This window comes from Astatotilapia calliptera, chromosome 2 (genome assembly GCF_900246225.1).
Source record: "Astatotilapia calliptera chromosome 2, fAstCal1.2, whole genome shotgun sequence".
Taxonomy (NCBI): domain Eukaryota; kingdom Metazoa; phylum Chordata; class Actinopteri; order Cichliformes; family Cichlidae; genus Astatotilapia; species Astatotilapia calliptera.
In genome coordinates, this window is record NC_039303.1 from 3862323 (window position 1) to 3879354 (window position 17032).

At 37.0% G+C, this 17032-nt stretch overlaps 2 protein-coding genes across 2 annotated transcripts; both read right to left on the bottom strand.

Annotated features, from left to right (window-relative positions):
• Positions 1-747: 747 nt before the first annotated feature.
• On the bottom strand, positions 748-2339 carry LOC113028639 (uncharacterized). Its single transcript, XM_026179081.1, has 6 exons — positions 2297-2339; positions 1885-2214; positions 1420-1773; positions 1180-1311; positions 1010-1071; positions 748-905 (listed from the first exon to the last, which is right to left on the bottom strand). The coding sequence occupies exons 1-6, from the start codon at positions 2337-2339 to the stop codon at positions 783-785; spliced, it is 1044 nt and encodes a 347-aa protein (XP_026034866.1). The 3' UTR covers positions 748-782.
• Positions 2340-6893: 4554 nt separating this feature from the next.
• Positions 6894-16586, bottom strand: LOC113009460 (hemicentin-1-like). Its single transcript, XM_026147766.1, has 6 exons — positions 16544-16586; positions 16123-16452; positions 15671-16027; positions 15427-15546; positions 15216-15259; positions 6894-7082 (listed from the first exon to the last, which is right to left on the bottom strand). The coding sequence occupies exons 1-6, from the start codon at positions 16584-16586 to the stop codon at positions 6894-6896; spliced, it is 1083 nt and encodes a 360-aa protein (XP_026003551.1).
• Between the last annotated feature and the right edge of the window lie 446 nt (positions 16587-17032).

Below are 17032 nucleotides of genomic sequence, written 5' to 3' on the forward strand. Positions count from 1 at the left end.
CCAAAGTCTATGAGGAATGACTGCAACAGCATCTATACGGGGTAATTAATAATAATAACTGGAATAAAGACAGTCTGGAAAGCAACTTAGTGCTAGTAAGGTGTAACTATTTAAACTACTTAAGTCCTTTGGCAAAACGACTGTCTGTCTGCAAGTTTCTCTTACGTTGTCTCTAACTGGACATGGTATGATGCCCAAAATATAAAGGCTGTTCTCACAACAATTGGATCTCTTTAGCATCAGTTGTTGCACTGATATATCTCATGTGCTCTCTATACTGTGACAAAAGACAATGCACATGAGAATTAGTAAAACTGCTAAGATTTATGTTAAGATTAAGAAGGCTCTATGACTTCCACTATCGGCCATGCTTAAAGCTGTGGTTGAGAGGAAGTCACGTAACAGTCTGCTCATCTTCAATAATATATCAAAATAAAATCAAAGAAATTAAAACGGTGCTCTTTTAAGAGAGAGCGTGAGAGAGAGAATGAAAAACATGGAGGACAATGTGGAAATGACGAGAAGGAGCATAGTTTTATTATTATTCATTTTATTATTAAAATGACTGCCTAACTTTTCAGAGTTTTCTGAGATTAAAACTAAATTTAAATCACAATACTAAATACAAGGCAAAAACTGCATATTACACAATATATTGTTATAATATATTGTTCAGATATTACGTGAACATTTTCAGAAGTACAACAGAGGCCCTGTGGTGTTTATGGTGCTACATTGTCCCACATATTTTCAGCAATTTCCACAGGTGAATTGTTGATCTGCTACAAATCTCTCACACCAGTGTAGACTGTCTCCTCTGCTTTCCTGGAACTCATTTGCTCCACTTTGTCAGTTTTTCTCCAGGTGAAAGTTGTTGATGAATAAACCACTGAATCTTCAACTGTCTGTAGAAAAATCGAACATTCATCAACACTAAAGGTCTTGACTATAAATGATTAGAAGTATTTATCTATTAATTTCCCCATTACTTTTCTGACATACACCCTACCTGCTGACTCTGCTCCTCACCACTGACTGTTCCAACATCTGTTTGAAACACAGAAGTTTTAGCTAAAAGATGCTTTAGGCTGACTGAAACAAACCAATGATATGAAACGTGACGTTAGCTTTTGCTAAATACTTTTAGATCTGACTGACGAAAGGGGAAAGTTGTATTACCTTTACAACAATTACATGTTTTCTTCTTGATGGTATAAATGAGGTAGGCGATAACAACCAGACTTGTAACCAAAACAGCACATAACAGAAAGATGGCTGTAGTGGCCTTCTGCAAATTCCATGTGGTGAGTTCTAGAAAAATACATGCACTATGGAATGTGAATTTTGGTATCATTAAAAACTGATATCAATGCATAATAATCTATTCTAAATAATAAATAATAAAATGTTAAAATTTACCTTTAACATCCAGTCTTATTCCATTACCAAAAATGATCTGTCCACATGTGGCCACAGCACAGTAGTACGACCCGGCATCAGAGGAGCTGACGTTCTTGGAGAAGCTGTAGACACATTTCTGTGTGGAGGAAGCCTCTTGAATCTTCTCACATTTATCACTGTTTTCATTTGGATAAATTGCATTAGGATGAGATTTATCAGATCTAACATTGAACCAAAACACACTGTGATTTCGAGGACATGTTTTGTTCTCGGAGTTAGAGAAAACTGAACACTGCAGAGTCACTGGGTTTCCTGGATGGACATGATCAGAAGGGAACACTTGAATGGTATCATTGATAGTTGGTTCTAGTCCTGGAAAATATAAAAGAAGAAATAATTAACATGTTCTACCCACTTTTTAACTAACAAAAAAAGAAAAACAAAATTTCACGTTGAAAAAACCCCCAAAGTAATTCAATTCACCTTTAATCCTCAGAAATGTTCCCTTTAAAAATGTCATAGCAAGCTGCCTGACTTTTATGCAGTAATAAAGACCAGTATCACTTTGATTAACTTCAATTATTTCCAGAATAAATGTTCCAGGTTCTTGTTTTGTCGTAATATGAGGAGTCTTGTTAACACCAGCATAATCAAAGGCAAATGTTCCTCCCAATAATTCAGGCCAGCTTCCAGAAACAATCCTGATCCAATACAAGGTTGCATCATATTCAGACGTCGGGCGTGCACATGTCAGGGTCGCATTTTCTCCAACACCAATAGTCTTTGTTCCAAAGAACAGATCATCTGTGCATCCTGAAGATAAAATGAAGCAGATGAGTTAACAATAAATTTCTGGAGTTAAATTGGGAAAAAAGAAAGCTGACTCTAAACTTACGACAAACTTTGAAGCTCAATAGTGTGCAAAATATGATCAGCATTTTCTGATTAATCCACTTCTAGTTCATTTCCATTTAAGCATACTATAGCAAGGGGTATCTTAATATAATCACATTAAATGGGAGGGAACAATTTCAGAACAATTTGATTGGCTGTTCGTCAAGTTGGTGCTTTGCTGTACTACCACAGTGGAAATAATATCAACCATCTTTCCGGTCTAAACAACTGAAACAACACCAACAGCACAGTTTTCTTCATGGTGGGTTTCTGTAACTCACACAAAGTGAACATGAGAGATGATATGGTGACTAAAACATTATAAAACTGCCTGTAAATTTCCAAAATACTAATATGGTTAAACTGTGTACCATAGATCACCTTTATTAACTTTGATAACATAAATTAGAGACCGTAGTGTTCTCAGCTTCCAAAATTTACTTTAAGGTTGAGTCGTGATTGGCATTAATCTTAAAGCTATGAAACTACTACTTACGGTACTTTTACATTTATCATAATTTTATTATTTATCATTGACTTCAGGACTTAGTCATGCAAAATAAGTCATAGAAATAATTGTCAAAAACACTGGATTACATATTTTCAAAAAACCATCTCAAATGCCAATTATGCTCATTTCTTTCATAAATTACATCCACATACGTATATATTTGAGTGCAATTAAGTTCAGTGTGAATGGATTACCAATGATGACCAGTTTAATTCCACTTACACATGTAGTGCAAAAGTAGATGTCCATGCTACAGTATTGCTTCATGCTGTTGTTAAAGCCATATGCTCAATCACCATGAGAAATGGCAAGAAACAGTGGTGGTGGATGGTCGTTATTTGATGAACATAAGTTACTCAGGTGGCATGTATAATTCAAATTTATGGCTATGAATGAGACTTTATCATTAAATAAAATTGACATGCTGTTTCATGAGGGGCATAAAGGCTGAAAACAGGTCAGTTTTGCCCTTTGGTAAGTGGTTTCCAAGCAAAGAGAGAGTTTCATAATATATCATGCATAATTTACCTTTAACAATGACAAATTAGATGTTATTTTTGTGAAAGAAAAATGATAGCATGCTTTAAATGGTACTAAAGGTGCATAAATGCTAAAACAATGGTCATCTTAACAAGTTGCTAGGTAAATGGCCTGTATCTGTATAGCGCTTTACTAGTCCGTAAGGACCCCAAAGTGCTTTACACATCCAGTCACCCACCCATTCACACACACATTCACACACTGCTGATGGCAGCTACATTGTAGCCACAGCCACCCTGGGGCGCACTGACAGAGGCGGTAGTTGCTAGGCAACATAATGATATCATAATTTCTGATATAGTTAGGAATCTTCATGGGCAAAAGATTGTGAAGTTTAATTGCTGAACTCTGGATGGTCTGAGAGAAGTTGCTTACCACTTACCCAGTTCACTTTGATAAAAATACAAATAATTATTACCTAAATATTAGGGGTGCAACGATACACAAAATTCACGGTTCGGTTCGGTTCGATACTTTGGTGTCACGGTTCGATATTTTTTCGATACAAAAAAATGTTCATGCCTTTTTAATTTGTCATTTATTAAAATTATAAATATATATTTTAACTCAAAAGTACAGTTTTTAAATTTAACCCTAACCCTTGTGCGTGTTTTTTATTTTGACAGCGAATGCGCACCTGCGGACCACTTATGTGCAGCCCTGGTTATTTAGCTCGTCATATTGCAGCCACAGAAATTCTTTTGTCCATGAAACCATAAAGCTGCACTTTCTTTTTGCCTTATAGTCTGATTTGTCATAACTTCTCCGTTTTGTGGTAAGCTTTTCTTTGGCTGTCACTTCTTCACCCTGACCTGTCTTATTTGGCTCAGCAGAACTGAAATATATATCCTGCTGCTTTTACACACGCACTCACATAAGCTCAGCGATTCTCTGCGCGATCAACCTCTCACATGTTTAAGCTGCGGGAGATTTCACTTGTCATGTTTGCATAGTAAGCTAACGATTAATAAGACGATGTCAGAGGAATTGGTGCGCAAATTATCATCACTCACAGATCAGTGCTGTCGCTCTCTATACACAGTTCGCACGATTGCAAAGTGAAAGCAAAAAAACAAGCGCAAATTCAAACGCGACTTCAATATGTCACATATTGACAGTGGCTCACCGATGCCAATGACATAATTACCCAGCTACATTTCTGAAAGAATGCAAAAGCATTGACATATATTTTTCCTACGATAGCCCGACGGGCAGGGCAGAGATAGATTTTGGTAGCCGACTGAAAAAATCTCTAGCCCCGGGACGTCGGGCTAGCGATATTGTGAGCCCTGTATCTGATTGAGGAATCGCTCATCTTTGGAAAAGAGAGTTTATTACAGAGAAATGGCTCTTTCCAAAATAAAAGCTATACTATCCGCTTCTTCTGGGCTATATTCTCAGCAGCATAAGGAGAATCATGTGCTAACAGCTGTCTAAATGACTCGGCTAAAGTTAGTAGCATGCTTGTTGTTTTTGTCTTTGCACTAGGATGATGTCGGCGTAAATGTGCACTCATATTCGTTGTGTTCCCACTAGTGCTTTCAAGTTAATCTCGTTGAAATGACCTTAAAGCCACAACACGGCAAATCTCCGTTAACGAGCTACCGCCGATCACTCCGTGCATGGGGCTAGACGGCCAACACGTTAACGAGCTAACTGCGCTAACACACTAGTTCACACCAATGTAATTGAGCATTGCATGGCACATCCAACATACTGTTTTACTTTAGTCCATGACTCGCTTACCTTCAGGGTCATACGTCACATGAAAACCAAAATAATTCCAAACGCCAGATCTGAATGAGGTTCAATTTGCCTGTTGCAAGGAGAGCTTAACTTCTGTCTCGCTAGCTTGCCCTGCGCTCTTCCTTCTGACTATGCTGTCTGTGTTGAACGCTCAGTGGATCTGCGCTGGACAGTGCAGCCTAGGCGGAGTAGTCGAACACAGATTCACTGAGCACTCAACACAGACAGCATCGTCAGAAGGAAAATTGATAAAATAAATTAAAAATTTTGTATTGTTTTGTATGCGTACCGAACCGAAAGCACTGTATCGAACGGTTCAATATCGATACGAATATCGTTGCACCCCTGCTAAATACCTAAACTGCTATTTGATCTTTGGCACAAACAGTTCAGTCAGTTAGCTCCCTGTAATTTTCTGAGACAATCCTGTGGTCACATCTTCTATGTACACATAGTCATATGTATATTGACTGCTACAAACACATAAGGTAATAACTTACAATTATAGATTGTGACTTTTTCATGCCTTACATCTTTTGCATGTTCTCATAACAGTACTTGCACCGGAAACTCACAACGATACCAATAAACAGGAGTGCTGATGAAACACTTCTGTGTTTGAGAGTTCAAACAAGGCCATGAATACAAAGGGGTTTTTCATCTCATCTCTGTTTGAGTCTCAAGTAACTGATCTTGTACCACTGGTGGAAGGTTGAATACAACTGTATAATTAATATGAATAATTATTTCAAAACAAGCGGCCAAAGGGTATGTGAGAAAGGGAAATACATAGAGACCTGCTCAGTCATGCTGTGATCACTCTTAATCACATGTCACTGTGGGCAATGGGGGAAGGTGTTCATCATTCACTTCTCTTAACTTTGTCTTTCCTTTTCTTTCTTTTAGAAATTGATTTTTAATTGGTTGCCAAACTGTAAACTATACAACTATAAAGCCTCACCAGAGATCATTGCAGTGTGTTTAACCCAGAGCTGTAACAGACATCCATCCAGTTTAAATCAATTATCAATTAAAAATAAAACTAACATCACATTTGGACAGTTGAATGTGTTTTTTAAACAATGTTCCAACTAAACAAACATGTACAGCTGAAATGATCTATTCCAACTGTTCAACTCAACCTGACCTGCTGAAGTGCAGCTCTTCTCTCACTTCATGTCTTGTGAAAGATCATACTGAGATCTGTTCTGAGTAAACAACTTCAGCAGTCAAAGAGCACAGAAACAGCCCACCACAACTTTTGTCTGTCAGTGTAGCTGCCGACTGTGTATCTGCTCATTGTTCTCTCAACTTGTAGGAGAGAAATCAAAGAAACCATAGCTGAACAATATTTATATGGAAGATATCAGATAGTGGCATTATTATAGAATAGAATAAATACAATAGAATAGCCCTTTATTGTCATTGTTAATGTACAACAAAATTGTGTGTGCAACTGTGCAAGAATAAAATATAAATAGTAAGCTGGCAGGAATGAATAACAAACGGGAGAAATACATACAATCAAGAGGAATATGCACAAAACAAGAAAGGCACACGAGAGACAGCAGGTTGCAAAGTGCTTGGAGGTAGTGCAAAGGACTAAAGGCTTTGTGTGAATGGCCTGAATGATGAGGTTACTTAGACCATGGCTCAGATTGGTCAGGTGGGTGGGAAGGGGTGGGGTGTATATGTGGAGGGAGGATGGGGTGGGTTGGGTGGATAGTGTTTGGTGGGTCTGAATGTTTGTAAATCTGGAGGTGTGGGACCTGATTGACCTTAGGTGCCTACCCAAAGGCACTTAGTCAAACAGGTGGTGAAGGATCACCTGTGATGGCTCAGGTTGTCCGGAGACAGATCTGAACGTGTCCTCCAGGGAGGCCAGTTCTCCTTCTGCCAGGCTTCCTGGTCTCAGTTGCGGCCCTGTGTACCAAGCACCCAGGCAGAAGGAGAGCACGCTCTCCACCAGCGACTTCTGGGCCAGGTTATTCTTCCACAGGACAGGGAGGATGAGCAGCTGCTGCTGGGCCTTCTTAATTAGAGCTTTGGTTGTTGTGGGTCCAGGTGAAATAATTGGAGATGTGGTTGGATTGGTGTACAGTCATATGTGTACAACACGTAGAGGAGGGGGCTGAGAACAGAGCCGTGTGGTTATCCGGTGCTGAGTAACAGTGGGGCAAGAGATGTGGGGTCCTGGGAGTCTGACTGATTGAGACCAGTGAGTAGGAAATCTTTGACCCAGGAGGAGATGCAGGGAGAATCTGAAGCTGGTCCAGTTTGGTGGTAAGGAAGTCTGGGATTAAAGTGTTGAATGCTGAGCTGTCATCCATGAAGAGCATCCTTACATAGCTCTTCGTGTTCTCCAGATGGCTCAGTGATCTGTGAAGGGTGATGGAGACAGTGACAGCATCCTCTGTGGGCCCGTTTGCTCTGTAAGCAAACTGGTGGGGGTCGAGGGAGGGGGCTAGGCAGGCTCTGATGTGCTGAGCAGTATCCGTTTAAAACATTTCATAACTAATCTTCTCCAGACTTCATGTTTGTAGGGGGAGAGTGGGTTGAGCTGAAGGTGTGTGTGTGTGTGTGTGTGTGTGTGTGTTGGATGAATGTCTACACCTGATAGGCCTGGTTGTCTGTGAGGAAGCTCTCGATGCTCATCTCGTAGGCCTCTTTTAGTTAATTAAAGAAAATGCATCACACTTAAGTTGACAGTCAAAAACCTGCACTGTATGTTGCTCTGTCCATCACCATTACTCAGATTGTGAGAAAAATGTTTTAAGAAATTCACAAAAGTTGACACTCTGGACCTTTAGGAGGAGAACGCTACTCTTAATCGAGTGTAACTACTGGCAAGGATGACAACAAAAAAGCCAATGTAATGTAATGTAAATCATTTTTCTCCTGGTTTGCCGTTAATATTTAACTGTAAAATAGTTTTTAATAAACAAGACAATGTGTTATTTATTTCAAAGCAGCTTACATTGACTGAGAGGTTTCCAAAATGCAAACTTCATAGCTAATTAACATCAAAAATAACATCTATATCAACTTTTAAAAAATTAACCACAATCAATATTAAGTAAAATCTTCACGAAATAATTAGTGAGTTGAATTTTGGGTTTAATATGGCTTTAATATCATTGCATAACAGTATGTTTGTCTGTTAAGAAAGAATAGAAGCTTTCTAGTCACTAATTTCTAATCTGAAGAAGAAGCAAATTAGGAAAGACTTTTTTCCATGGACAATAAGGAGATTAATCTGTGTCTGTGATTTTAACACAGACTATTATAGCATGACTATTTATAACTGTTTATTACTTTGTAAAAAAACATGCATACATATACAAATGATTATTGTGAAACATCACAATAAAAACATTTTATTTTTCAAACTTAAAAACATTCAGTTGTTTGCATCTGTTGTTTATTTATTATCTTTGCATGTAAGCTATGACAAAAACCTAAAAAAATACAATTTATATTTTCTTTCAGTTTGTCCAAATGATAAATTAAATTTATACCAAACACTTTGTATAAACATTTGTATCCACATTGATGAGTTTGATAGATCTCAATCCAGTACAAGGGCCCTGGCATCGGTGTAGATGCAGCCTGCAGGTTTTGTATCTCTTGTCCTTGATTTGCTCACTTTTTTAAAAGTTGCTAGAGAATAAACCACCGAGTCCTCATCCACCTGAGGAAGCATCACATATTAATATTTACACATACAGACATTAAAATATTCTTATAGCTCAGAGTTATATTTTATGTATCTTTACCTGCAGATTTTCTTGACCACCATTTCCAATGACATTTGTTTGCAGGCCAACAGCAGCTATATTGTCACATAAAAGCAGAGAACTGAAATTAGTTTACTTTTGCAAGTATTATTTGATACATTGATGCACAGTATGAGTGACTGCTTACCATTACAATCCATATATGGTTGCGTCTTCAGGTTCTTGATTGAATAAATTAGAGAGGCTATAACAATCAGACTTATAGCCAAAGCAGCACATAAAAGATAGAGAATGGTATTGTTCCTGTTGACTGCTGACACAAAATGAAAATAATTAGCCTTAAACATTATTAAAATGGTTGTTAAAAGTATTTTTTAGTTATTTGATTAATCATGTTTAGATTAATATTAGATTCAAAACTAAAATCAAATCAAATGCACAAATATTATAATTTTCTCCATTATATTAAAATATGATGTACTCGCCTTCAGTATCACCTTTTGTTGTATCTTCAGAAAATGACTCCACACATGTGGCCGTGGCACAGTAATACGTCTGAGAATCAAAGGTGCTGAAGTTTCTCAAGTAGCTGGAGAAGCATTTCGTTGTTGATAGTCCATCCAAGTTCTTTTCATATTCAGCTCCACCATTTGTATGAGTATGATTCAAACTGGAGTGAAATTTATGTGATTTAGCATTCAAACAAAACACAGTATCAGCTGCTGGACATGCTTTATCCTGGCAGTCATGGAGGACTGAACACTGCAGCATGAATGTAGGTTTCTCATGGACGGGATCAGATGGAGGAGCTGTAGTGAAAGCTGGTTTTGGTCCTGAGAAACACATCAATCATTCAATTATTAAAAAACAAATTACAAATGTAATTATTTAAACAGTCCTTTTATTTACACATGAATAAATGTGTAAACACAAGCAAAAACTTTATACATGTTTTTTAAATTAGTAAACTATGTAAAGTCCCAAATTTTTGTAGGACCTAAAGGTGTTTTTGTGTACTTACCTTCAACTTTCAGGAATATTCCATTCAAAATTTTAAAGTCTTGTTTTCCTGTTTTCATACAGAAGTAAACTCCTGTATCACTTTGCCGTGCTTTTGTAATATACAGAACAAATGCTCCAGGTTCTGTTGCAGTTCTAATGCGCTGATCAACACTCTCAAAGCTAAATGACCTTCCTAAGATTTTAGCAAAGTCTCCAGAAACAAGCTTAATCCAAAACAAGGTTCCTACATCTCTACGGGGGCACGTCAGTTTCATCTCCTTTCCAACAGGAACAATCTTTGTCTTGAAAATCTGTTCATCTGAGCCACCTGAGGAAAAAATCATACCTGTCAGTATGATCCAACACACAGAATCACCCGAATCCTCTTCTAAGTTTTCTGACTGTAAGACATTTTTAGTACAGGCAATCTACATATACTTACGTCCAATACTAAGCATCAGATATAAATAAAATATATTCCTCATTTCTGGTCTTTCCTCTTGGTACTGCTGTATTAAAAACCTGGTGAAATGATTTGTCTAAATATAATCACATGAAGTGGGAGGAAACTATTTCAGAGGAACCTGATTGGCTTCTCATTGTGTTGGTATTCCACTGCGTCGTGGAAACAACATCAACCACCTTTCCAACCTAAGCACATGAAACAACACCAATCGTAGGCTCTGTCATCTTATGTTTGGTTCTTGTTGCGGGTTTCTCAAACTGAAACTCATAGAAAGATAAGAGATAGCAGATTTGTTTATATTGTATCACCTGGAAAGAAATGTACAAAAAACAATTTTTTTAGGTCCTTTCTGCTGATCGACACAGTGGTGCAAGTGCAATGTTGACAGACTTCAAGGGGGAACTAGACCCTGTCTTAAAGAACTGCCTGTGTTCCCACCACATTTGTCCAGGTTTCCTCACAGACAGGTCGTGATGTTCTTTGAAAGACTGAAATGGTAAAATCACATACAAGTGATTATAAGGAACAGAGATCATACAAAGGTCACAATGTATCCAGTCTGAGGGTACCTTAACACAGACAAATCTGCACCCACAACCACACTGCACTGTAATGCAACAAAATAATCTATAAGCTACCCTGATGGCCTGACCTTAATCCACGAGGCCTGGCTGGGCCTACACAACCTGGGCCTACAGCTTGCAGAGATGGTTAGGGGTCTGGTGCTTTGTAGATCAGGAAGGAGTCAAGGGCGGAGAACCTGGTGGTCCAATCCCCAATTGACAAATATGGCTATGCTGACAATAAACATAGATGAACAAGTTAGAATCCATTTATTCTAAAATAGATAACTCTAAACTAACTGCAAAGTTAACTAAAACAGATATCAATAGTTGGGTGCCATAAGCTTATAAAAGCACTGGGCGTGTCAATTCAGTGGGTGCAGAAAACACAGTCCAAGGTCCACGCACACCCACTTGATCATCTTAAGTTGTAAGGGTTAACCCTAAACAATAAATTCCAACATTCCAGAAAATTCCTGCCATTTTTAGTTTCAATGAAATATCATGAAATTGTGATGGCTGTAAGGTTCTCATGACGTAGATAAAAGAGGAGAAGATATTGTGCAATAGTAAATATTTTCTCCAGAAATAAGTACTGTAAAACTTGAAAGAAGGCCCAGGTCTAAATTGACCTGCATCTTATTATGAAGGCATGGAATATGAATAGTATGTAATGTCTAATGAATTATTGCAAAAGTAAAAATTGGAAGTTTAACATCTCATTCACATATGCATCGTCTTCAGCAAGCTTCTTGCCATTTCTCATCCACTGTCCACTCTGCTCAGACTGCAGCTCTCTTCACCCCTGCTTCTTAGACCTGAAAGCCATTTCAGCTGCTCTGCTTCAGATTTGATTCTTTATTCATTTGGATTAGCAAGTCACACTCTGGACTCTATGCTCAACTTTCTTTTGAACAGCCAGAAAACTGCACTGATCTGCATGTCCAGCTACAAGCTCTGCTATGCTCAGCCCTATTCTGTCCTGGATAACATCACATTCAACACCAGCTGCCCAGTAGAAGTTATTATCTTGTATGCAACTGCAGTCTCCCTTTTATTTATCTGCAAGTGCATTCACAACATTTTCAGAAAACCTGACCCCCAATCTTGAGGTCAAGGTCACTGAGATTTGAAGTCGTCCAAGATTTGTGGTAGAAAAATCTAAAGAATTAATTTGGAAATCCTACATCACTTCATTCTCGAGTCATCGCATTCACAAGATTTTCAAAATAATTTGACCTTTGACCTTGAGGTTGAGGTTGACATTTGAACTCATCCAAAATTTTCAGTAGATACACCTATGTTATCTATTGGTTCATTATTCATTATCACATTCTCAGACTTGGGTGTCCACATTGCCCGCTTGGACAGCAGGGTAATGTCAATACCCCCATCAGCCTTTTGCAGCTGAGGGGTAAAAACAAAAAATACATTTTCCCTTATTTTTTTTGCATAATTTGCCTTTTCTTTGTGTGACAAACACAATTCATAGTCTTCATAGTCTTGCAATACATGAAAACGTAAGCATTTCTGTGGTTGGGCTTTCAAATAAAGGTGTGAATAGAAAAGCGACTTTTCTTTTCTTTAATCTCAGGAAGCTGAGCCTGCAGTACCGTTTTATCAATTCATAGCATAACAAACAGCTTACAAGAGCGTCAAGGAGGTAGAACAGGAAAGAAAACATCTCCTTGTCACATTCTTCACTGGTCTCTGTGGCAATGTTTTAATTATTGCCAAAGAACTGGCTATGCTTTACTTAGCACAAATATGGATGGGCAGCTTGTCAAAATTAATAATCAGTGACCTAGTAATGCAGTTGCATGACTGTTGCATGCAACTGCATTACTTTGTGATATATATTGGTAAAAAAGACACCAGTGGTTTCAAAGTTTTTTTTGTAACAGGTTTGTAAGAAAGACTTTGACTTGGGAAATGGTGTTTGGGTGGATGTTTTTCATTTTTATTATAATGCACAAAGAATAGTCACCTGACATTGGATGGAAGACCAGGGCCCCATACTATGAAGCTTGTTCAGCATACCCAAGACATCTTTTCATCATCTGGATTCATTTATCCTAACACTGGCAGTCATGATAATCGGTCACACGAAGCTGGTTATCAGCTCGCTAATCTAACCCAGGGTTTCCCTTGTGCATTCACGTGAAAGTGGTGGTGGTTTGATGCTGCCAATAATCTATCAAAATTATGTTTCACAGGTTACATGACTTTTTTTAGAACAGCAATTTATCCTAATGCTTGCCACCTACTCAAGAGACATTATCAGACAGTGATTAGTAGCTGCGATCCAGCAGTAGATTAGAATAAAGTATAAGACAAATAAAGTATAATAACATTAGTGGAATCTAAAGCATCTTTGCTGATCTTTAAAAAAATAATGTAAATCTGTTACATTATTCTATTAACACCCCCCAAACTTAATCTTAAATCCTTATTTTATGAAATATTGTGGTTAGAAAAGCTGATAGCACTTTATATTAATGCCACACTATTAAGCATTGCTAAGGTATTAGTAAAGTATTAACAAGTGCTACATTCATCATTTATATAGTATTACCCCTCCTTACTATGTTATATATGAATACAAACGCATTATTATGACTATGATGACAGTCAATAAACTTCTACTATTGACATCCATTGATGTGCCTTTTCAATGTCACACTAAGCCTTTTCATAGATGTTGTTTTTATAATAAGCCCCACGTTTCCAGAGGGTGGAGGGCACATTTTCTCTACAGAAACAGTTATGTGTGAGGGAATGCAGAGTGGTCAGTGGACATCTGTCTCTCCTGCTGCTTTGAGCATGTACATGACAAAAGAATTTCCCTCGGGATAAATAAAGTTATTCTTATTCTTATCTTCAAGATGGTGTGGGTTCTTGAGCTAAAAAGTTAGCAGCTGAGTGATGGATTTAGAGTAGAAATGTCCCCAGCTTCTCACAGACAGTTTAGAAAATTTGTACATCGACAAACACTGTCGAGCTGTCCAGTTCATTCATTCATACAAACTTGCACAAACCCTTGGTACTTTCTGTCACAACGTCTCTCAGAGCAGGCCATCGATCACAACCACATTCACTTCACCCTACAAAGTTCTTCACAATAAAACAGAAAATCAACCTCACCAACATAAAAACAAACCATATATAATGCAAATGCTTTTTTTAAACTTATTAAACACATTGCACTCCTTTTAACATGAGTTTTAAAACTTTCTCTAAATATAACCATTGTTATTTTACATTTTAACATGGATTTTAACATTTTTAATATTTCAACACATTTTAATAGTTTTCAGTTTTACCTGGTTTCAAACTAGTAAGTTGATTAATTAAAACAAATAAACCAGTTACAGAAAATCAGGAAAATATAAAATAACAAACAAAAAAATTCACATGTACTAAATAAATCAATAGGCTAATGCATAATAAACCATGTTTGTTTATAAATAATCTATATTCATATGTATCATTTTGATAACAACAATGCTAATATTTGTATATAAAAAATATTACATTTATTAATTGTGTAAATTCCCTGCACCTCTCATGCGCGTCCACATGACGTCCAAAATATGTACTCAGTCCAAAGTTAAAATGTTGAACGTCAAATTGGGTCAGGGCTGGACGTCAAAATCATGGACCAAGTTTAGACGTCGTACAGATGTCCAGAATTGGTGATTGAAAAATGGACCCAATATAGACATGAGCTATTGGACGTCTGTCTGACGTCCAATATTTTGTGGTTCACATAGGTCAATTTTGTTGAAGTGTTTTAAATTGCACTGATGCATTAAAGAATGGTTAAGATGATGAAATATGCATGTTAAACAAAAGAAAGATGGGAAGCCCCCTTTGCAAGTAAGTAAGCATTTATTTAAATATATAGCGTCATAGTATATCAGCAAAATGTATATTTTACACTTCCAAAAGAGCATTAAAAATACAAACTGGACAATAACACAATGTGATGTTAAAATTCTTACATGTTATTATAATATAATTTGTGGGTTTCAAAAGTAAAATAGAAGACATATGTTGTATGACGTTGTTTGTCATACAAACATTTGTAATTGGTAATATCACTTAAAATTCAGTTTAAAAATAGTTATTTTACTGCAGAAGCACTGACATCAGAGTAGACTATTGCTTCCTCTTCTGCTTTTTCATTTCTTCTCACTAGTTTGCCACTTTTCTTTATGGTGAAAGTTGCTACTGAATAAACCATCGAGTTCTCGCCTCTCTGAGGAAATACATACAATTTATGGAGATAAATAAAGTGAAAAAAAAAATTTCAAATGCCATTAATTTATCTTTGTTTCTGATTTACACCTTACCTCCTGATTCTCGTGATTGCCACTGGTTGTTCCAAGATCTGTGTCTGAAACAAAAAAAAATTAAGATGAAAGACGCTCTTGGCTGATTTTAAAAAACAACTATGTAAATCAATTCAATTCAGTTTTATTTAAAATCACAACAACAGTCACCTCAAGCTTAATCAAGTGACGCTTTTGCAAAATAACGTTAGATAGAGAAGGGAGAACTTACCAGGGCAGCAAACACTTAATTTCTTGATGAGGTAGGCTATAACAAGTAGACTTGTAGCCAGTGCAGCAGATAACACAAAGAGAACTGTATTGGCCTTCTGCAAGTCCCATGTGCTGGGCCCTGGAAAAATATAAGAATCCCATCATTAGGATTTTTGTTGTTGTTGTTACATTAGAAATTTGACAAATGTATTCAGCTGATATTAATATATTCTGAATTGTTTGATAAACGTTGGACATTTTACCCTTAACGTTCAGCTTTGTTCCATTTCCAAAAACGATCTGTCCACATGTGGCCACAGCACAGTAGTAAGACCCAGCATCAGCAGTGTTGACGTTCTTGGAGAAGCTATAGTCACATTTGTATTGCGAAGGATCCTCGGCACTCTTGTTACATTCATCACCAGTATTTCCATGAGCATAGATTAGACTGGGTTGAGACTGGTCTGTTCCAGCTCTGAACCAAAACACACTGTGATTTCCAGAACAAGTTTTCTTCTCAGTGTTAGAGAGGAGTGAACACTGCAGAGCCACTGGATCTCCTTGATAGACATGATCAGATGGAGGCATTTGAAAAATGTCAGTGACATCAGGTTCTAGTTCTGGAAAATATAAAAGACGAAATAGTTAAAATATTTCATTCACTTCACCGAGAAAAATAAATATTAGATTTTTCGAAAAAATAAAACATATTGACCTTTAATTGTAAGAAACGTTCCTTTTAAAAATGTCATAGCAAGCTGCCTGACTTTTATACAGTAGTAAAGGCCAATGTCACTAAGATTAACTTTACTTATTTCAAGAGTAAAAGTTCCAGGCTCTTGTTTTGCTGTAATATGGGGAGTTTTGTTAACACCATTATAGTCAAAGGTAAATGTTCCTCCCAAGAATTCAACTGAGCTTCCAGAAACTATCCTTATCCAGTACATGGTTTCTTTGTACTCAGCTACTCGGCGTGGGCATTTCAGAGTCACATAATCTCCAACAACTAAACTCTTTGTTTCAAAGAATAGATCATCTGTGCATCCTGAAAATAAAATGTGAAAAAAAGCAGTGAGAGATAGATTTGTAAGTGCTAAATTGTACAAATATATGAATAAATAAATAAATAAACTTACTACCAACTCTGACGCTCAGCAGTATGTAAAATATTATCAGCATTTTCTGATTAATCCACTTGCAGCTCATTTCTTAAAGCACACAGCATTTAAAACATATTATAAGATGATGCAACTTAATATAATCACATCAAGTGGGAGGGAACAATTTTAGAACAATCTGATTGGCTTTTTATTACGTTAGTGCTTCACTGCACTACCACAGTGGAAATAATATCAACCATCTTTCCAGTCTAAACATATGAAACAACACCATCAACATGCTTTTTTTTATGGTGGGTTTCTTCATTTCTGAGGGCGTAAACGTAAGAGATGACACAGTAAACTAAAACACAAAAACAGAATTGTCTGGATATTTTCTAGAATATAGAGGCAACAGACTTTATCTTACCTAACATGGTCAAGCTATTTAGGACTCATAAAATTGTTACCATTATTAGCATGACCCACTATCATAACATAAATAAGTGAGGAACTTTTTAAAGCATT